Source organism: Olea europaea, chromosome 2 (genome assembly GCF_002742605.1).
Source record: "Olea europaea var. sylvestris chromosome 2, O_europaea_v1, whole genome shotgun sequence".
Taxonomy (NCBI): Eukaryota; Viridiplantae; Streptophyta; class Magnoliopsida; order Lamiales; family Oleaceae; genus Olea; species Olea europaea.
In genome coordinates, this window is record NC_036238.1 from 26,877,535 (window position 1) to 26,899,027 (window position 21,493).

At 33.3% G+C, this 21,493-nt stretch overlaps 2 protein-coding genes across 3 annotated transcripts; both read left to right on the forward strand.

Annotated features, from left to right (window-relative positions):
- Window positions 1-579: 579 nt before the first annotated feature.
- LOC111368908 (zinc finger protein VAR3, chloroplastic-like) lies at window positions 580-5,326 on the forward strand. The gene is made up of 5 exons (XM_022990418.1): window positions 580-1,098; window positions 1,746-1,863; window positions 2,432-2,712; window positions 3,226-3,324; window positions 3,439-5,326. The coding sequence occupies exons 1-5, from the start codon at window positions 647-649 to the stop codon at window positions 5,087-5,089; spliced, it is 2,601 nt and encodes an 866-aa protein (XP_022846186.1). The 5' UTR covers window positions 580-646; the 3' UTR covers window positions 5,090-5,326.
- A 7,952-nt stretch (window positions 5,327-13,278) lies between these two features.
- On the forward strand, window positions 13,279-19,242 carry LOC111368914 (NADH--cytochrome b5 reductase 1-like). Of its 2 annotated transcripts, XM_022990423.1 has the most exons (10): window positions 13,282-13,487; window positions 13,665-13,788; window positions 14,680-14,821; window positions 14,947-15,037; window positions 15,147-15,224; window positions 15,961-16,041; window positions 16,191-16,280; window positions 16,613-16,678; window positions 18,756-18,842; window positions 18,967-19,242. In XM_022990423.1, exons 2-10 carry the CDS (start codon window positions 13,680-13,682, stop codon window positions 19,057-19,059), a joined length of 837 nt encoding a protein of 278 aa, XP_022846191.1. In that variant the 5' UTR covers window positions 13,282-13,487; window positions 13,665-13,679; the 3' UTR covers window positions 19,060-19,242. The 2 variants fall into 2 exon arrangements, with proteins under 2 accessions (XP_022846195.1, XP_022846191.1); XM_022990427.1 differs by lacking the exon at window positions 16,613-16,678 and having other exon boundaries at window positions 13,279-13,487.
- The last annotated feature ends 2,251 nt before the right edge of the window (window positions 19,243-21,493 follow it).

The window sequence follows — 21,493 nt, forward strand, 5'->3', positions numbered from 1 at the left end:
TTTAACACGAGAAATTTCTTTTTTGTTTTGTTATTTTTCTAAATCTACATTAAAATTATTTATTTATAATCAAACGGGTCACTAGCACTGTAGGTCCTTAACCTTTCTAGTTTGTTGCAGTGTTGTCCCTATAATAGCATGTAGCATCCTCAACTTTCGTTAATTGATAAAGATGGTTCCTTCGTCGACTTTTGTCTGAAGTTTCCATTAAAGTTCTCTAACTTAAATAAGTTAGAAAAAGGAAAAATGAATGCTATCCTGCTTCACCCACAACCACTACACCGTCATCCATTCCACCACCCTCTTTTATTATAAGGTCTAGGGTTTATCAACACTTATCACGTTTGTTGGAGGCACAAATATCGGGGAATAAAACCCCCTTAGTTTTTTGGAAACAACGAAATTTTTTTCTTCCTCATTTCTAATATACCGGGGACTATCTGAGTAAATAAATGAAAGGTTGGAGATGATACGTGCTCCTAAAATATATATAGGACAAAGTTGCTATAAATTCGAAAGATTGGTGACTTACAAAAAAAAATTGAAGTGGTTTTTCCAATCTTAACCCAAATATGCCTGAAGTCCTTCACTTGCTAATCTTGCAACTAATCCCAGTAGCAGTAACACACCGCCCTCCTCCGCCGTAATGGTTGGCGCTTCCAAGTTTGTGTCACTTGTCGCCCTGCCCTTTCCCTCTTTCTTCCATCCTCTCCGTCCCTCCTCCTTCCTCCTCCGCCGCCGCCTAACCACCGTTCCCCTCCGCCCCTTCAGTCTCTCCTCTACCAAATCCAAGTGCCAAACCCCAAAAATTCTTCCCCTCAACTCCACTCAACAGCACTTCCACTCCCAACCAGCTAACAATACCACATACCCACACAACTCTTCTCAACACCACAGCCACCCATGGCCAGAGTGGACCCATTTTATCAATACTATCTCTCTCCCCTCAACCGCAAATGGGCAGGGAGTTACTTTACCTATGAACCATGAAATCCTTCTTGACGATGCTTTTGTTGCGTACGAGGAATTGTCGGAGGAGTTTGTCCGTACTGCCGCCTCCTGCTTGGCTTTCGCTCGGGAACGCCCCAATCTTCTTGGGTTTGATTTCTTCTCTTTTATTTCCCAAAAAAAAAAAATAATAAATAAAAAAATCAGAATTTGAAATCTTGAACAAGTTACGAGAATTTGAAATTTCTCTGGTGTACCTCTTTCTTTGGCGAGCTGTGATTTTGTAGCATAAAATACCTTTTTTAAGTACATATTTGTGTCTAATTTTTGGGAAAATGGCTCAAGAAGAAGATACTATATCTGGATAAATAGTGTTATAAAATTTTTATCTAATTCAATATGCTTCGAACTTTGTTCCTCAGAATATTTTGCTTTATACTGTGTTGTATCTTACTTGAGAACTAAACTTTATCAATGGGATTAGTTAATTGCCCGAGTACGTCATGAAGGATGAATCAAAGTTGTGATATTTCAGTGCTGTAGTACTTTATACTTTGAAGGTTGCGGCTGATTATAAAGCCAACATACCTTTATTTACGATCCACAAATTTCATTTTATGAAAATTGATAGTAGCACTTGTTAATCATTCTTTTTTGTTTGATAGCAATTATCAGAGTGTAGATATGGTGCTGTAGCCTGTACCGTGTACTCAAGATTGCACCTTTCTTTAGCAGGATGATTGACATCTCTTTTGAGTGTGACCCTTAAATTCGGATGATTCATTGATTAAATGCAGATTGCTTTCGAGACGGGAGATTGAGGTGGTTGTATCAAATGGGACACCATTTCTGTTTAAGAGTGCTCTTGACACTACAAGGAGAATGAGAGAATTTTTGGGAACCGATGGAGTCATGGTAAGTCAATGTGATCTCTTTTAAAACTTAGATTTTTGCATTTGATTGATATGCATTCTTCAAGTTACACAGCATGCAGCGTTAGACTTTCAAATTTTACATAGAAGAAAAGGTCTTCTTTTTGCGTCTCGTTGAGTTAAACAATGACTTCTTAATGGATTTCTCAGATCATTTTTTGTTAAATAAATAATTTAGAGTTACTTATTTGAAATTTAGATAATAAATACTTATTTAACTTTTTTTACTTAAAAGTAATTAAAGTAACATATCAAAACATGCTTAGAACAAAAGTAAGTTTTACCCTTTTTTCTGTTTTTGAAGCTCAGTCTAACATGGGAATTTTTTATTTTTATTTATTTTATTTTATATTATTTTTTATTTTTTTGGTGTTTCACGCCAGCCCCTGCCAATTAGCTACTAGGACATTGCTTGGCGTTCTTTTGCAGTAATAGTGGTTATAGATTATCTTTTGTCCCTTTTGGTTATGATGATGGAGTTGTAGGTAAACCTTAAATTTGTTCTCTATCTGTATCAATTGCAGCTGTTTTTTTTTTTTTCTGAACTTTAGGTCTTGGAATCTGATAAAGCAAGCATGGTGGATCTTATGAAGTATATTCTAAGTTATGCAAGCAATCCATCTCTTTCGTCCGAAAGAAATGGCCTCTACAGTAAGGAACTTGTGGAATTGTCTGTTCGGAATCTGTTGCATGAGTTGGGTAAGTTGAACAGCGGACCTCCAAAAATGAACATGCCTGCTTCTGAAGAGCATTTCTCAGGTGGCTATGGGCAAACCTCAAGACCCCTAAGACAAAATATTGAAATGAAGAGAGGTGACTGGATATGTCCAAAGTATGTATATTGCATGCTGCATTCACCAATTTCTTGAGCTTCTTTTCATCTATGCAGCATTGCTTGTGCAATTTTGCAGGCACTAAATAGATATGACCATGTTTAAAGATGGGGAAGAATTTGTGTGCAAATCTCTTATGTGAATTGATTGTTATTGTAATGGAAATTGATTTAAGAAGGAATTGAAATAAATGTTTTCTAGTTAAAGCTATCAACCAACTTCCATGCAACCAAAAGAAAAATGGGGTAGAAGAAGAAGAAGTCACATGCCTAGGGATAGGTTGTTTAAAAGGAAAAGTAATGAGCTTTTCTAGAATCTTGATGCCTTCCTTTTTTTTTTTTTTTTTTAACGAATATTGACAAGTTTCTCAAATGTAGTTGAAAGTATTTGATGTCCACATTCTTTTATTTATCCCGTAGAACACTTTGTGCCAATTCCCTGTGCAAAGAGGCATGCTTATTATGGCAATAGAACTTTTCCTCATATATTTAACTATTATCTATACTATGCAGGTGCAATTTTATGAACTTTGCAAGAAATGTTAAATGTCTTGAATGTGAAGGACCTAGGCCAACAAGACAGCTGACTGGTGGGGAATGGGACTGCCCTCAGTAAGCATTACCTTGTATTTTCTTTATGCTTAAGTGATTATGCTAATGAAAACGAAGTCTCGTGTTATTATTTTCTGGGGGTATGGCAGATTTTTACTTTCATCTTTATTCCAGATGTGACTTCTTTAACTATGGGAGAAATTTAGTTTGCTTAAGATGCGACTGCAGACGACCTGGTGTGGCATTGTCCAACACTGGTGACACCAGATTGGGATCCGGACGGAATTGGGAATTCACATCCAAAACCAACACAGATAGCCTGTTGGCTGAGAATGAAGAGAGAGCAGGACAGTGGTTTAGTAAAAATTCTCAGATAAGTGATGTCTCCTATGGAGAAAATCTGTCCCTTGTTGGCACTAGGAACACACCCTTGGAGAAGAGGCTTGCTAGCTCTCAAAATCAGACGATGGATAAGGGGTACCCTGAAGGTACAAACAAGGCCCTTGATACATCAGTCAACCGTGGTTTGGACCAGATTCTTGGTCGCTCGTCTAGAGTTTCTGGAAGAGAGGATAGAGGCATAATTTCTGAACAAGGTGAGAGAACGGATATCTCTCCTTCAACTCTTCAGTTGGGATCTTCGAGTGATCAAAATTCCCAGGAAAAAAATTCCAAGTACATTCCATTTGTTCCATCACCTCCAGACACGTTTTCAAAGAAGGATCAAAATTCTAAGATGGTGGATGGGGAAAAAGTCGGGACAGAAAGCTATGAACCAGACTCATCAGAGGTCAGTAATCAAAGTAGTTCGACTGTCGGCAGTGAGTCCCAGCAGATGGGGAAGATTTTTCAGTTCTCAAAAAATTCAGCAAGTGAGACTGCTAACCAGGGGAAAGAGAAAGAACAAGCTGAAAAGTCAGAAAGATGGTTTAAGAAAATAGCCGAGTTACATGATTCCAAAGATCTACCGAGTGCAATTTCAGACGAGGATTTTCCCGAGATTATGCCGATGCGTAAGGGAGAAAACCAATTTGTTGTTAGCAAGAAGAAAAATCGTTCTTTGACTTCACCAGCATACAAAAGACAGGTTGCAGTGGATCAGGCAAATAATACTAATTTTGTCCCATTTGTTCCATTCCCTCCTGGCTACTTTTCTAGGAAGGACACACAACAGCTGGATGGCGCAGATTCATCCACAAAATCTAGCGGTGAATCTTCTTCCAGTTCGACAACAGCCGAGAGCTTTTCTGAGAAGTTGGATGAGCCAAGATATGGTATGTCAGACACAAATACTGCATTGAGAAAAGTCGACCAACTGGCCAGTTCTGGTTATACCAAACTTTCCCATGATTATGTAGCTTCTCCCAGTGAATACCCTAAACCGAACTCCTCAGCTCCCCAGACTACCATACGTGACAATCAGATGGATAAATATTCTGGGAAAGGGGATGCCCCTCAGTTTTTCCAGCCGGGGCCCACGGCAGGTCCTCCCAAACCATCTGAAAACCATCAAGTTCGAAGTGGGACAGGTAAGAGCTTGGAGGGATCAGCCGTTAAGGAACCTGACCCTTTGGACATGTCGGAAGAGGCCAAAGCGGAGAGATGGTTCAGACGTGTGGCTCAGATAAAGGATATTTCTGAGCTGAGCCAGATCCCCGATGAAGACTTTCCGTCAATAATGCCAATGCGGAAAGGAGTAAACAGATTCGTTGTGAGCAAGAGGAAGACACCACTCGAGAGGAGGTTAACATCTCAGCAGTATCGAAGAAACCTTCCGATTGTGAGATCTGATCCTCCTACAAACAAGGAAAACAACAATAATTAACGAATACGAATTTTTATGTTTTTTATTTTTCCTTTTTCGATTTTGAGGAAATATATGTTCGAAAATTATACTCGTCTAAGCAAATTAAGCATTCAATCAGGGAATGTAAACTCAAAATTCAATGTATACACATTTCTGAGCTAGTTTATACACATTTCTGAACTAGTTTTACTGTTGTATCAGAGATAGGTTGCATCTTTTACAACATCAATCATATTCATTTTCGTACGCAGAATCCATCCTTGGAATTTATTTAATATAGTTAATAAGAACTATATTTTTCTTGCAATTTTTCTTGTTCCTGTCTATGAATTTCAGCTTTTTCCATTGTCGTTTGGTTGATCATCACAGCCATGATTCACCAAACCATCTTCGGTCAAATCTGTTTTATAGTCTTCATGTCATAGAGATATCTACGAAGCTCACCATCATATTCGACATTGCTGTCTGAATGATATTTTACAGTCACTCAAATTATATCATCATGGATGGTGTCTCACCATCATATCCAACATTGCTGTTTGAACGAGATTTTACATTCACTCAAATTATATCGTCATAAATCTTGGGTAGAAAGGTGTTGTCTCTATCTTGAACTCGTAAGTCATAATTGTCGTTCTTAAATGTCTTTGTGCTAGATCTATTAGATGCAATTGTCGTTCTTAAAAGTCTTTGTGGGGAGTATAATAACCTTTTTTTCAAAATAGATTATAATTTAGAACTGCCATTTCTTGACTTCATGTTCTAATTAACGAGAGTTTTTGGTCAACTACAAGTATGATAGTGACAAGGTACATGAGATCCTCGGTAAAATAAATTTAATATCAAAACAGTCTTCAGAAAATTGTTTGATGTGCTAATAAAAGTCCTGCTTAACTAGTTTATAAGTGCATTGAACACTCTCAGTTAATTTAAGTGTGTGTCATCCATAAAGTGTTTAACACGGTAGTATCATGGCGGGCACCCTTTTTGTGAAACTTTGATTTCAACTACGTAATTTGAAGAGGTTATTTATAGATAGTGATTTCGTAGAGTGAGAATATTGTGTTCAAGCTCCCTTAGTTCATCCAACTGTCTTCCTACTTTAGTTGAATATCATTTTATTTAAAGTAAATTAGATACTTTATCGTTTTTTAAAAAAGTCAGATTTAAAAAAAAATAAAATAAAAATTAAATTATCTTTTCTATGAAAAGAAATCCTAAAAATAGTTGTCAAAACAGCCATTTACACACTCTTACAGTCTTCAAAAGTTTTGTTGGCTATTGATATTGCATGCTACAAACCTACTCAATGAATTCTAGTATTAGACTTTCGACTTTCGTTTCATGTCATCTCAAAGTTTAAATATTCAAAAATGAAACAAGTTTAATATATCATCTACGACTTAATAAATAAGGTTGTGACTTGGACGAGTTGGTACAATAAAGGGTCAAACTTGTCGAATTGTTCTCTCATCCTAACTACACTATTTTAATCATAGCAAAAAGGATAATTTATCTATTTTGAATATAAAAAAAAAAAGTTTATTTAGGTTTTTCATCACAATAGTCCTTTTTATCTATGAATATTTTACTTGTTTATTTAGTTTTCCAAATATTTTACTACTTGTGTTGCCTGCTGCACACCTATTCAATGAATTCTCATAATGTTAAGAATATTTTTTAATTATTCATCTAATTTAAGTATATGAAGACCATTAAAACATGGTTATTTTATCCATTTAATATATTATCTCAAAAGAAAAATACATTTTATATTGTAACGTAGTCTTGCAAACTACCATTTTTTATTTTTTATTTTTGTTGGCGTACTATATATGACTGAGTAAACGCTTTAAATAATTCATCTATTATTAAATATAAAATATTAGACTAAAACTATAAACATAAGAGCAAATTATACAGACACCCCTGAGATTTCACACATATATAGTGACAACCCTTAACGTTTGAAAAATTAAAATAATCTCTCTTATTTCTATTTTTGAGTATCATATTCATCACACAATACTTTTTAGTTATGTGTATAAGCTAAAAAGGGGTTGTGATACCTACAATTAATTGGAGTTAATTTTTTCAAAGTAAACTGCTTGAATATAACTAACGCATTTCATTACATAGTTTTATTTTTGATCATGCAATATTAATAATTTTGTTTGTAACTTGTATTACTTTTACGTATTAAGTTTGTTATATATATATAACTTAAGATTCTATTATATAACATAATAATCATTTAATATAATTAATATTAAACATTGCTTGTAAGTGTAAAAAACAAATGTTCATACTTAACATCTTCTTTTAGTTTATAAAGTTATAAATATAAAAGTTTTACTGATAATTTTGCCTATTCTAATTTTATCTATTCTAATATTTTACTTGAAGTGTAATTAGTTGATGGAAATTGTTTAATTTTCAATAATCAATTACATAATGCCACTTGTGCATCATGTAATCATTGATGTAACATTTGATGTACAAGTGGAATAATCCTATAAACAATTGAAAAAAAAATAAATTAAATTATTCATTATCAAATTCTTCAACAAATTTTAAGTTGAGATTTTAGGTATTATATACGTATGAAATCATCTAAGTTGTACGTACAAGGTCTTTATGTATTAGATTAATTAAAGAAATAAATAATTTACGATTTTTAGGTATATGCATGCAATCATCTAAATTGTACGTACAAGGTAATTATGTATTAGACGGTGATTTAAAAATCAGACATATTCGACTAGTGCAATAAAAAATTTTGAGAACTAAGACCAAAATCGGTCTGATTAGACTTAAAAAACTTTAAATTAAAAACCCGCCCTAGAACCCGTTTAATCAGCCGTTTTTGAAAATTAGTGACTTCTTCCCGGTTTAACCAATTCAACCTAATTAAATGTATATTTAAAAAAAATAAAATTAAATGTATATATTTTCTTAGTTTTTGTAAATGTGTGTGTGTGTATATATATATATATATATATATATATATATATATTTATTTATTTATTTTTGTAAATGTATATTTTTTATTTTTTTAAAAACCTGTGACTCGTTCCCGGTTCAACTTTTCAACCCTTGACTCTTTTTTCTTTTTTCTAGGTACTAGTGAGGAAAACATGCATTGCATGTTAATCGGTAAACTTTAAATATAAGTGTATGGTGGTTGTTAAACGGATATGTATGACAGTACTATATAAATTGAAATTGAATAAAGTAGACATAAGAAACACCTGCAAGCAAATTGTAAAAAAATATCGTTGTTCTTTGAATCCACCCATCAATAATGTCATTACAAGAATGAATATATACGATGGAAGGAGTCCATAATTTGCAAGCTAAATTAATCCTTACGATTTGAAAAAATCGTGCAAACCAAGCATAAAATTATTTAAAACTAATCCCTATGATGAACAATAGTCAATGTGAAAACTTCAATATTCCCAATCGAATAGTTTATAATTCCTCGTAGATGTGATACTTAGCATACAAAATATAATTCTGATATATCAACTTGGAACAAAATTGTAACATCTATTTCTCGTGACATTGTGGTAGTCTCACCTATATTGTTTGTTGAACAAGATAGATTAACTCAAACTTTTACTAATTTGCACAGGGGCATGAATAGAAATATTGTTATACCTAGTAACCTAGAAACAATGAAATATCAAAGTCAAAATCTAAAATAAACATTCCAACTTAAAATAGGTAAGAGTGCTTTGCTAGCAGCATAAATGGAATTGTCAGATATTTCAGCCTTGCTCAATTGGAAGTCTAGTGCTTTCTCATCCATATTTTTTGAAGACCAAGATATATTTTTCTAGATTGTAGAAGTCCAAGCTATCAATTCTGTTGGTTCCGAATGAACAAGCTGGAAGAGTATGACATTATAATCTAGAGGAACTTCAAAATCTTCTATATTTTTGTATTAAAAATTAGAAACACAGAAATTCCACAAGTGTATATGAGCTTCAACCTATTTCAGAAACTTGTAATTATCATTTGCACATGTGTGTGTGTGTATCTATAAGCGAAAAACAAAGAAAGGGGGGAGTCCATAGGCAATACTGTGATGGAAGAGGAGTTCGTTTTAGAATCTCAAGAATTCTATGTCCTAATCGGTGCATCGTCATTTCTGGAATCAAAATTCATTGACTGCCACGACGGCGGTAACGTTGAATCTTTGCTTTGAAAAGGTTGCAAAGAGCCAAGGGATATCTAACAAGGTAGAAGAAAGTGTTAAATTAATTTTCAATTTGCACTGTGTTCGAAAGAATGAAATAAGTTCAAATGTAATGTATTCTTGAGTTTTTCCAGTTAATATTGACAATAGGTACATGTAAAACATATTCAATGTAGAAAAAGGATTTTCAAATAGCCCATATAATGAATAGCAGGCACTAAGGAATTTAAACAAAATCACTTTAAAAACTTCGATTTGTAACAAGATACTAATCATAGAAATATCATTTTCCACATCTTCTTTGTTACGTTCCCAGTTGTCATTTCAAATATTCTAATGCATTCCTAAGCTTCTTCAAAAGAAAATGTCCTTCCAATAAAGGCACCTCTCAGTTTAGCCTAAAGTAAAGAATCTAACAACTCATCGAGTCATCAATTCTCATCCAACAAGCAATGAAATGATAGAAGAAACAGAAACTGAGTTCCTATCTATTTAGCAACTATCTAGATTAAACGATTATATAGACAGCGACATTTAGAAGCTCAAAGGAACTGATTTTTGCATATATGTTATTTTAGAACTTTAATAACAATTTAAATAAAAAATAAAAAATCATTAACACCGCTGTGGACAATTCTGCAGCACCAAATAAATTCTTGTCAAATTTACTCATCAAGTCGCAAATTGAAAGCCTCTTTCGCTGCTCCATTAGTTGATTCATTTCTTCAACCACCACCTTGTTTAGGTTGAATTGCCGCGATGTAGACGAGCTAATTGTATTCAAAGGGGAAAAACGAGTCCACTTATTTTAAAAAGGATCCAAAAGAATATACAACATAAAAAATAAAATAATGAATACATTGATAAAACAACAGATAAACCATAATAATACTGGAAGGAGACGGGATTACTTTTATTCTTTCTCTTAGCTCATGAAAATTCCATTGCAATTTGGGTAAAAATCTCAAGATTACCTCCCTGAAATAAAAAAAATAATAATAAAGAAAAAAGAAAAAGAAAAAGTAAGTCCATATTGCAAAAAATTGGAAATTATTGCCCCTCTTGAACACGCAAACAACCATATGATATTGGAAAAACAAATTAAGTACATTTTAGCCAGAAGAACATAATATTTACCTCAATTTCGATCTTAGTTGTAGAACTATCATTTCCTCTATATTCTTGGAATCGTCACCAAGAAGCCCACTCTCCTTAAAAATGTCCTATATTACAAGGAAAATCCATCATATACAATACAATAATTTTTACAACCACGCTAACCAACACAACAACGCCAAAATAAGATAAAAAGAATAGTGACCTAGAAAATAGTCTTTGGACTTTGATGCATCAATACTTAAATGATCACTCACAGTTAATTTTAAGAAAATTGACCAGGGTCTTTTAGAACCACTAATTCTAATTTCATAGAAAATGGACCTTTAAATTTCAAGCTGTTATAATTTCCTACACAAAAGTAATAAAAAATTAAATGTAATATAGACAATCAAAATTATTTTCACAAAATATGAGCTTTGACAATCAATATCAACTGCATCAACGTTAAAACTATATTAAAAAAAAAAGAGCTTTGACCATCAACCTATCTCGATTTTCCTTCTATGTCCATGTTAAATTATATTCGCCCTTATATTCTATAAATCTTTAAATAAAGAGTTAATTTGCCAAACTGATTGGTAATATAATACAACCCACCCATCCACCATTAGTCTATTATATCCACAAGAAAAATATTTTAAGAGAATTATAAATGACAAATTTGCAGGACATGATACCAAAGAAAAAACTATTAATTCATCCTAGGTATCCCATCAAATTAAGCAACTAAATCCAACAAGAGATAATTTTTATTTAACCAAATGAAATCGTAAAAAAAAATAAAATTTTGTGTTAAATGAATTTGATTTGAAGAGGAAAATGGAAAAATAGGATAGAAGTAGATTTTTCTGCACTATAAGGATGGTTGCGTGAAAAAATAAATAAATTCTGATGGAGTATATATAATTAAAAAAATAAAAAAAAATTGTTGCTCCATGCAGTGCGCGAAGCTAAAAGCTCCGTGCTTTAGCTCCTGATTTTTTCCCCAAAAAATGTTATTATTATTATTATTATTATTTTTTTTTTGCTTTTTGTTAAAAACATATTTTTATTCTCCACTAGGTTTTCATTCGTTAAAAAAAATTTCTACCATCCTAAAATACAAATGAAAAATGAAATATACAAAAAAGAAGAAGAGATTTTTAAATTTAAAATGAAGTGAGAGAAGAGCATAGACCTGTTCGACTAATTACTCTAGCGTCACTATTCCCATCAACTGATTCACCATCATCTGGAAGTTATATTCGAACAAAATTAATACTATGTCTGTATAAACACGGTAATCAAATGAAAACTTAACAAAAATGAAGATTAATTCAAAAGAACAAAAATCGAAAAAACATACTTACATACAAATTAGAGAGATTTCATTGCTTGTCTTGTGTTGTTTAATTGTGAAGGAGTTTGGTCACGGGTGTTGCAACAAATGAAAACTTAAGAAAAATCACCATTAAAGACAAATGAGCAGCTAAATGGTACAGATGAACTCAGAAAAAAGAAATGACCAGACTTAAGAATTGAAGAGCAGAATGGGTTGTATGAGTTCAAGATTACACCCATTTCGTAAAATCATTACCTTGAAGTAGGCAAATGAGGCGGCTAAAATTATGATGAATATCCAAAGAAAGTTTACAATTAGGGTAGAGAATGAGAGAAGAACTCAATGAATTAGGCCATCTCCAACCCTGCACCAAATTTTGCACTAAATCTTGTACCAAACCAAAATTCTTCTCCAATCATTACACCAAATGAACAGTACTTTATTATTTTATTCATTCTTTCGATTTTTGACAATAAATTTATTTTAAAATATTATTTATTTATTTATTTATTTTATAACTATATATATTACTAAATCATAACTTCATTAAATTAACAAATATATTGATTACTATATTATCACATGTCATATATATTATGTTAAATTGACAAAAATAATTGATTATATTATTAATTTATGATAAACAATTACGTTAAATTTACAAAAATAATAAACTTTAATAATATAAACATTACATTAAATTAAATTTTAAACGTAAACTTTACGAATTTAACTTTACGTTAAATTAACAATTACATTAATTATTATTAATTATATTATTAAAAATAATAAACTTTAATAATATAATTTATAGTGTAATTAATTAAGTAATTATTATTATTATCATTATTATTATAGAACGAAAATGACACAAATGCCCTTAACCATTATCTTTGAAAAAAGAAAAATAAGGGCAAAAAAGACATTGCACCATTTGGTGCAAAATAGTGCAACATGAATAGTGTTGCACCATATTTGGTGCAACACTATTCATTACACCATTTTTTGCACCAAAATTTGGTGCAATGGTTGGAGATGCTCTTAGGGGTTGAATCAAGGTAACTCCGTGCAGAAATCATGTACTCTTGGGTTAGATGGGTGATTGTGTGGGAGAAATGGAAGAGAAGTAAAGAGGAATGGCGATAACTTGGGAAAATGGAGAAAGAAATGGAGAAGGAAAGAGGTATGGCTGATAGCGTGGGAGGGGGGCGGGGGAGGTACAAGGGGATGTATATTCACGACACATGTCCCGTCCATGCTTCACTTTTTTATATATGTAGGATAGAAAATAGCCGAATCAAAATTTAAAACATTGGTATTGATTAACCAAAGGAAAATAAATAAATTACAGGTAACTGTAAAAAGTTTCATCTTTAGTCCGCAAACGTATTTTAAATATGTCAATTTCCTTTTAGATGACAGTAACTTGAAAAAAAAAACTCAGATGAATTTGTCATAAATCTTACGGCGTTTGAATTGTTGATCTAATTGCGAAAATATTAGTTCTTAATCAACATAAACAAAGAGAATTATTGATTCCCATTACATAAAAAACCAGGGGCAGCAGCGTGTAACCTGGGGCGAGTGGAGTGGGGGGTAGGTGAGAAAATTGATGTCCTACTAGTAGTACTACTCTCTTTACCTACTTCAGTTGCCCACACTATAGATTTTTACAATTTTTTCCTCATTTTCTTTCCTCTGCAAAAGGAGTTGGTTGGGAGTGTCCATCGACTTATTTGTCCACACCGTTTGGAATTCTCTTCTTTAGTCAGGTTTGGTATCCTTAAGAAAAAAATAAACAATTATTTTGCATTTGAAAATTTTATCATCAATCATTTTGAACAAAGAAATTAATTTCATTTTACCAAGATTCAGTGCAACTCTATTGAGCATTCTTAGAATTCTTACTAAATTGAGTTTTTTTTTTTTTTTTTCTGTTCAAAAATCAGTTCTTGTATTCCAATATGGACTTTTTGCAAACATCTGAAGGTCGATTATTTGTGGGTGTTGCTGTTGGCCTTGTTGCTGTTGGTGCTTCTGCATACTTCATTTTTTCCTCCAAGAAATCCAAAGGTCTGTCAATTATTATGATCTATCTATTAACGTATAAATATGAAATGCCCATTGGATATATTATGTTTCTTTACGTTCGTGGATGTATTTTTTAGGAACATAGTTGCAGTAATGGATGTTATTTGTCCTTGATGTGTCTTTTGATTTGTATGGGCAGTCCTTTTATGTGGTTAGATTACGTTTTTTGAGTATAAAAATCAATCTTTTATGCATGAATGGTAAACGCTGGAGAAGCTAAAATCTTGTCCGTTATGTTTTTCACTAATGGGAATTGATGTTCGGATAGATGTTCATATATTGCCTACCATAAGAAGAATATGGGCAGTCCTTTTATGTGGATAGTGTAAAAGATAAATCTTTCTTGGCAAAGTTTGGTGAGTAGGCTGGATAGCGCTGAACAGTAATAAAGAAGGACAAGAAGCTAAAATCTTGTATATTGTATATTCCAATTATGTGGAGTGTTGCACATCAAGCATGCCATTAAAATTTATATGAGCATATGCAGAATTGATGTTCATACATCACTTACCATATGGTTAATGGGTTTTTCGTGTTGTTGATGTTTATTTGCTTATATGCATTTTTAATAAATAGGGGGTGTTTGAGAGCCAGTTTTATATAAAAATGCATTTTAGAATAGTAACTTGATTGGAAGTGTGAGGTTGAAAAATAAGGAAAAGTTTTTTATTTACGTGTAATATTATTTTAATAAAGAATGTGTGGTTGAAAAAAAGAGAGAGAAAAATGCATTTTGAAAAAAATGGGTACCAAATGGGGGCATAGTTTCCCATTCAGGTCGGTATTAACTTGCATAAAGATTTAATCTTTATAGCTACAATTGTTATATGGAGATTCTACACCTTTGTTTTATGGAATGTGTATACTTGACAGTGTGCCTGGATCCTGAGAATTTTAAGAAGTTTAAGCTTGTGAAGAAAATACAGCTCAGCCATAACGTGGCAAAATTCAGATTTGAACTTCCTACACCCACATCTGTGTTGGGACTTCCTATTGGACAGCACATTAGTTGCAGGTTAACTCAATGACTTGGCCTTTTGCTCATTAGACTTTCCGTTTTCAATACGTAATTTATTCTAACGCTTTAGAGTAAAAAGGAAATTAGGTTCTGATTTTAGTGAATACCGTGTAATTGTATAGGGGTAAAGATGGTCAAGGTGAAGAGGTCACTAAACCATATACTCCAACTACCTTGGATTCTGATGTTGGATACTTTGAGTTAGTTATAAAGGTAAGTATTTGAAGTTTCTTTTTTGCCCCTTGTAAAGAGCTAGTGAAGTATTTCGTCTCTTTTTGTATTACTTGGTTGATTATATGATATGGATTTTGCATATTTTTAGATGTATCCACAAGGAAGAATGTCTCATCATTTCCGAGAAATGCGTGTAGGTGACTATCTGGCTGTAAAAGGACCAAAGGTATATTCTCTCTGTGTTTTAATTGTCTTATGATGCTTCATGCTTCATTTTTTCTGCACTGGTATCCAAACCCTGAAAGAAAAAAGAAAAAGAAAATGTTATTTAGGTTCATGCAAAAGCTATGTCAATGTCAACAATATGAAAAGAAATATATGATAAAATCAAGGTTGAGTTCTTTTCTGTCACTTCTTTTCCCCTATTTTGGTTTCATACTTATGCACAAATATTTAAAATAGCTAAATCTTGTGTAATCTTGGACACCAGACCTCTTATATCTTGAAATTTCAATTTATGATCCATTCTGAGGTGTATTTGTATTTACATCAAACTACTCTTACTAAAATTAATCTCCATGCATTAGCCTCTGTAAAGTCATAAGTTGTAAAATTAATCTATTAGGAGATGTTAAGCTTATCGAGCTCAATCTTTAACCATGACGATAATTAATTCTGTGTTGCACTGATAACATGCTTAAATTACTCAAAAGGAAAATAGATCTCTACGTATTAGGTTCTGCGATCTAGAGATGCTAAGCTCGTTAAGCTCTATCTTCCACGGCTCTTGCTTCCTGTCAGTCGTTTACAATTGAGTGGGGGATTGTGTATCCGCTCCTGAATTGATAGCTTCATGTATTCTGCTCTTTGAACTGGAACACGTTTGGCTACTTTTATGCCAGACTGGTATAATATTTCTACTGCTTGAAAGCTGCTCTTATACAGTAATTTTTTTGTACTAGGGTCGCTTTAAGTATCAACCCGGCCAAGTGAGAGCATTTGGAATGCTTGCTGGAGGCTCTGGCATTACGCCAATGTTCCAGGTCTACATTAAAGAATCTCTTTAATACTTCTTCTTCATCAATTTCTCGATGAATTCATCTTTACTCTTAGGAGTGAAGCGATGAATTGATTCAATTAAAAGGCTTTTTTACATCAACATATCTCATTACGTCCTTTTCGTTTATATTAGGTTGCTAGAGCTATTCTTGAAAACCCAATTGACAAAACAAAGGTGCATCTGATATATGCTAATGTTACATTTGAAGACATTCTTCTAAAGGTAATTTCTAATCTCTCTTCATCTACGTCTTCCTTTGGAGGCTGTACTTGTGCAAATTTCACTGTTAATGGAAAGTAGTAAGTAAACTAGACCCAGAATTAATCTATTACTTGAGAGGGATATAAAGGAATAGGTTAAACTAGCCTGGGATTCAATAGAATTTGAACCTGAGTATTTACTCAAAACTGGCAGAATATTATAGTTTCACTGGGAAGTGGGCATTCAGATTACCTTACTGAAACTTGTACTGCTGGACATCGAAGAAAACTAGTTGAAATTTGATGGATTTCAAAGGTAATGTTTTTTTCTGTTGTATTTATGTGTGATTGCAGGAAGAATTGGATAGCCTTGCTACTAATTACCCTGGTCAATTTAAGATTTACTATGTACTAAATCAGGTTAGTTCTTTTTTATATTTGTTTAACTTAATGTGGTGTTTATTTCATATATATTTATTTGGTCTAAATTTAAGCATCCAGGGTAATTGTGTCAGCCTACTTGTCAATATTTCGTTCACTTGAATTATTTTATTCTTCTTTTTCTTTTAAATGAGGAAATCTGAAACAAATACTCTGTGGCTACGATAAGTTCTGCTTTTCTTTCAAAAGAGTTCATGTAACCTAACCCCAAACTTATTGGGAATAAGGCTTAATTTGTTCTTGTTGTAGAATGAAAGTTAAAGCACAAAAAACTCAGGTCCAAACTGTCAGATGATTTTTAGTAGCAACGGAGAAAACTGTGAAAGGTTGATAGAGAAAAAATCTCGAAAATGAATGATAATATGTAAAATACGTAGGCACTAATAGGCAATGCATTTTCTGTTCCGATCTAGTTCTTTTATGGATTCATTGGACGGAAGTAATAGCATTTTCAAGAGATTGTATATTTTGAAAGAGCATCTTCCAATTTAGAGAGAATTTTTTTTTACACCCCAACAATGCTCTCTATTTTTATTCTTCATTTTGCTTTTTTCAAGAAATATTTATTGATTTCTCCTCATCTTTTATTTAATATATTTGTTTCGCGCGGGTTAAGTCGCTAACAATTAAAAAGGATCAGACGATTGTGTAAGGGACGAAAACCTCTTGAGACAAAGTCCCATAAAGGGGTGTTCTTTTATTGGCGATGAACTTTACAATTGGAAATGAAAAACAACGTGCCTCCAAGGGGCGCAAGCACACGAGTTACAGAAAGAAAAGTGTTTAAGTCTAAAAACTAAGGAAATGAAAATTACATATTCTCTGTTCGAGAGTTTTGGATTCGGTCCTTTGCTTCTATGTTCTTTCTCCCTTTTATATTTCATAGACGATCTCTTTGTGATTAACTGCTCTAAAAATTGCTTGATCGTCCTATAACTACCCACTTTTTTCGTAGTGGCCATTTTATCATGAAAACTGCCTTTTAACTGCTGCCATTACCTTTCATCGTTCAACCGGTTTCGATTGAATTTCTTGAGTCGTGGAACGTGATAGGGCTGCTTTAACAACTGCCTTGATAACTGCATTTCTTGATAACCACGACGCGTTATGTCTGTTGATACCTTGGGCGACTTGAAAGTTTGGGCGATAATAGAATAACAGCTCTGGGCGACCGTATGACACTCTATTCATTCAGATTCTGGGCGACTTGCAAACTTGGCCGATGGCGTTACAGCATTCTTCGGTCCCCTTATTTGGGCCTTCACCTTGATTTGTTTGATTGGACTTCGTTCTTTGGGCTATCTGATTTGGGGATCCTCCAATTGGGCTTTACTCCTTGGGCCGTTTGATTTGGACTGAATTTTTATGTGTCAACAATATTTATTTCAATGGCCAATCAATTTAAATAATATTTTTAAACATTGACTCTATACAATAGAGAGCATCATATATTTAGAGAGTCTTTTGAAGATACTCTAATATTATTCCTTAGCACTGTTTACCTTTAAGCAGTGATGTGGTATGAATTAATTTGTCATCTTAAATCCTACATCTAGGACGGCAAATGAATTAAAGTCATCTAAATGTCACACATCACTGCTTATGGGTAAGCACTATCAATGAATAGCATTTTTTGATTTAGTATTACTTGTTTGTGCGTGCGGGGTGGCGAAAGGCTTTGGAGATGCTGAATTAAAATTAATAAATTCGACATACATGAAAGGATAGAGGGTTCATATTCTATTTCCTATTAGTCGTGCATTTAATATCGCTACTATAGAATTGATGAACCTAAATATTCTCTGGCATAATCAATGCAAACAGCCTCATGATGTAGATAAGTTTGTGCCTGCTTTAAAGAAATTTGCTATTGATGTTTGATAATATCTCACATTTACTTATCTCGTGCCTTGTAAAACTATTATATTAATTCAGGATTTAGATTCTTAATGCATTCTGAAGAAACTTACAAGGCATTGACATAATTTTGTTTGTAATTAGACTTAACAAATTTCATTACCTTGATGATCCTCGTTTGTTGTCTAATTCTGTGTAGCCTCCTGAGGTGTGGAATGGTGGTGTTGGGTTCGTATCCAAGGAAACAATTCAAGCTCACTGCCCTGCGCCGGCATCTGATATTCAGGTTAGGAATTCTAGCCATTGCAATCCTTTGCTTGTTATGAGCATTAATACAATCTCCATTTAACTTTTTCATGTTCATTAGTATCAAAAAACGATGAACTCCACAAAATTTACATTTTGTACAGATACTAAGATGTGGGCCACCTCCTATGAACAAGGCCATGGCTTCTCATTTAGAAGCTCTTGGATATGCCTCAGAGATGCAATTCCAGTTTTAAGCCTCGCTCAAGATTTTTTCATCTTTATATGGTCCTGACTTTATGTCATTCTTGGAGAAGTTATCTTCATCTGCAGGTTTTTAGTATCCGGAATTTTTCGATGTAATTCCCTCGTGAATAAATTATAGACCGCTTTTCTTTTGATTGAATAACAGATTTTCCCTGAGCTTAGCTTACTTACAATTGATAGCATTATCTCCGAATTTTAGTTAAAACTGTGTAGTGGTTATGCTCAATGGAGACTTTTCGGGAGAGCTAAAATGCATTGACACTAAAAATCTGTAAGAGCTAAAATCTTTTCTCGAAGTTGGTTCAGCATTTTCAACTTCTGTAGAATCCTTTGAACCACTCGAATAATAGAATAACAGCTCTGGGCGACCGTATGACACTCTATTCATTCAGATTCTGGGCGACTTGCAAACTTGGCCGATGGCGTTACAGCATTCTTCGGTCCCCTTATTTGGGCCTTCACCTTGATTTGTTTGATTGGACTTCGTTCTTTGGGCTATCTGATTTGGGGATCCTCCAATTGGGCTTTACTCCTTGGGCCGTTTGATTTGGACTGAATTTTTATGTGTCAACAATATTTATTTCAATGGCCAATCAATTTAAATAATATTTTTAAACATTGACTCTATACAATAGAGAGCATCATATATTTAGAGAGTCTTTTGAAGATACTCTAATATTATTCCTTAGCACTGTTTACCTTTAAGCAGTGATGTGGTATGAATTAATTTGTCATCTTAAATCCTACATCTAGGACGGCAAATGAATTAAAGTCATCTAAATGTCACACATCACTGCTTATGGGTAAGCACTATCAATGAATAGCATTTTTTGATTTAGTATTACTTGTTTGTGCGTGCGGGGTGGCGAAAGGCTTTGGAGATGCTGAATTAAAATTAATAAATTCGACATACATGAAAGGATAGAGGGTTCATATTCTATTTCCTATTAGTCGTGCATTTAATATCGCTACTATAGAATTGATGAACCTAAATATTCTCTGGCATAATCAATGCAAACAGCCTCATGATGTAGATAAGTTTGTGCCTGCTTTAAAGAAATTTGCTATTGATGTTTGATAATATCTCACATTTACTTATCTCGTGCCTTGTAAAACTATTATATTAATTCAGGATTTAGATTCTTAATGCATTCTGAAGAAACTTACAAGGCATTGACATAATTTTGTTTGTAATTAGACTTAACAAATTTCATTACCTTGATGATCCTCGTTTGTTGTCTAATTCTGTGTAGCCTCCTGAGGTGTGGAATGGTGGTGTTGGGTTCGTATCCAAGGAAACAATTCAAGCTCACTGCCCTGCGCCGGCATCTGATATTCAGGTTAGGAATTCTAGCCATTGCAATCCTTTGCTTGTTATGAGCATTAATACAATCTCCATTTAACTTTTTCATGTTCATTAGTATCAAAAAACGATGAACTCCACAAAATTTACATTTTGTACAGATACTAAGATGTGGGCCACCTCCTATGAACAAGGCCATGGCTTCTCATTTAGAAGCTCTTGGATATGCCTCAGAGATGCAATTCCAGTTTTAAGCCTCGCTCAAGATTTTTTCATCTTTATATGGTCCTGACTTTATGTCATTCTTGGAGAAGTTATCTTCATCTGCAGGTTTTTAGTATCCGGAATTTTTCGATGTAATTCCCTCGTGAATAAATTATAGACCGCTTTTCTTTTGATTGAATAACAGATTTTCCCTGAGCTTAGCTTACTTACAATTGATAGCATTATCTCCGAATTTTAGTTAAAACTGTGTAGTGGTTATGCTCAATGGAGACTTTTCGGGAGAGCTAAAATGCATTGACACTAAAAATCTGTAAGAGCTAAAATCTTTTCTCGAAGTTGGTTCAGCATTTTCAACTTCTGTAGAATCCTTTGAACCACTCGAAATTCTTTTCTGCTTACCCTTCTCGGGAGCTTTCTGTGAAATCCTTTGAACCGCTCGAAGGTTACCTGTATGTTGCTTCGTGTTCTGCTTCTCTGGGTTGGGATCTGGAAATAATGCGCGATGGCTTAACTGAAAGTTTTGCCCTTTCTCATTGATCTGAAGCACATGCATATGTTATTGACGATAGTTTTGTATGAAAAATGGTTACTTAGATAGAATCTTGGGTGATATTATAGAGAATTACTTGATGAAAAGTCCGTATTCAAACTGAAACTGAAACAAATCTATAAAATGTTTACAAAATTCATAGAAGTCATAAGTGCATAAAAATCTTCAAAAGTCGCAATTGAATAAATTTACTATATAAACTGAGATAAATGAACAAAGTTAAGTAATTGATTTAATCCATGTATATAAAAATATACATTAGGTTCCATGTGACCGCCTTAAAATTTATTTTTAATCTCACATTCTCACAATATTATATTCTGTATATAAATTTAATTTTTTTCTA

Excerpts from the sequence above, each read along its gene's own strand:
- LOC111368914 (XM_022990423.1), top strand. The coding sequence starts at position 13,680 with ATGGACTTTTTGCAAACATCTGAAGGTCGATTATTTGTGGGTGTTGCT. Across the intron at positions 15,225-15,960 it reads TGGCTGTAAAAGGACCAAAG|GGTCGCTTTAAGTATCAACC; the intron begins GTATATTCTCTC and ends TTTTTGTACTAG. Across the intron at positions 16,042-16,190 it reads GCATTACGCCAATGTTCCAG|GTTGCTAGAGCTATTCTTGA; the intron begins GTCTACATTAAA and ends CGTTTATATTAG.
- LOC111368908 (XM_022990418.1), top strand. The coding sequence starts at position 647 with ATGGTTGGCGCTTCCAAGTTTGTGTCACTTGTCGCCCTGCCCTTTCCC. Across the intron at positions 1,864-2,431 it reads TGGGAACCGATGGAGTCATG|GTCTTGGAATCTGATAAAGC; the intron begins GTAAGTCAATGT and ends TCTGAACTTTAG. Across the intron at positions 3,325-3,438 it reads GGGGAATGGGACTGCCCTCA|ATGTGACTTCTTTAACTATG; the intron begins GTAAGCATTACC and ends TCTTTATTCCAG.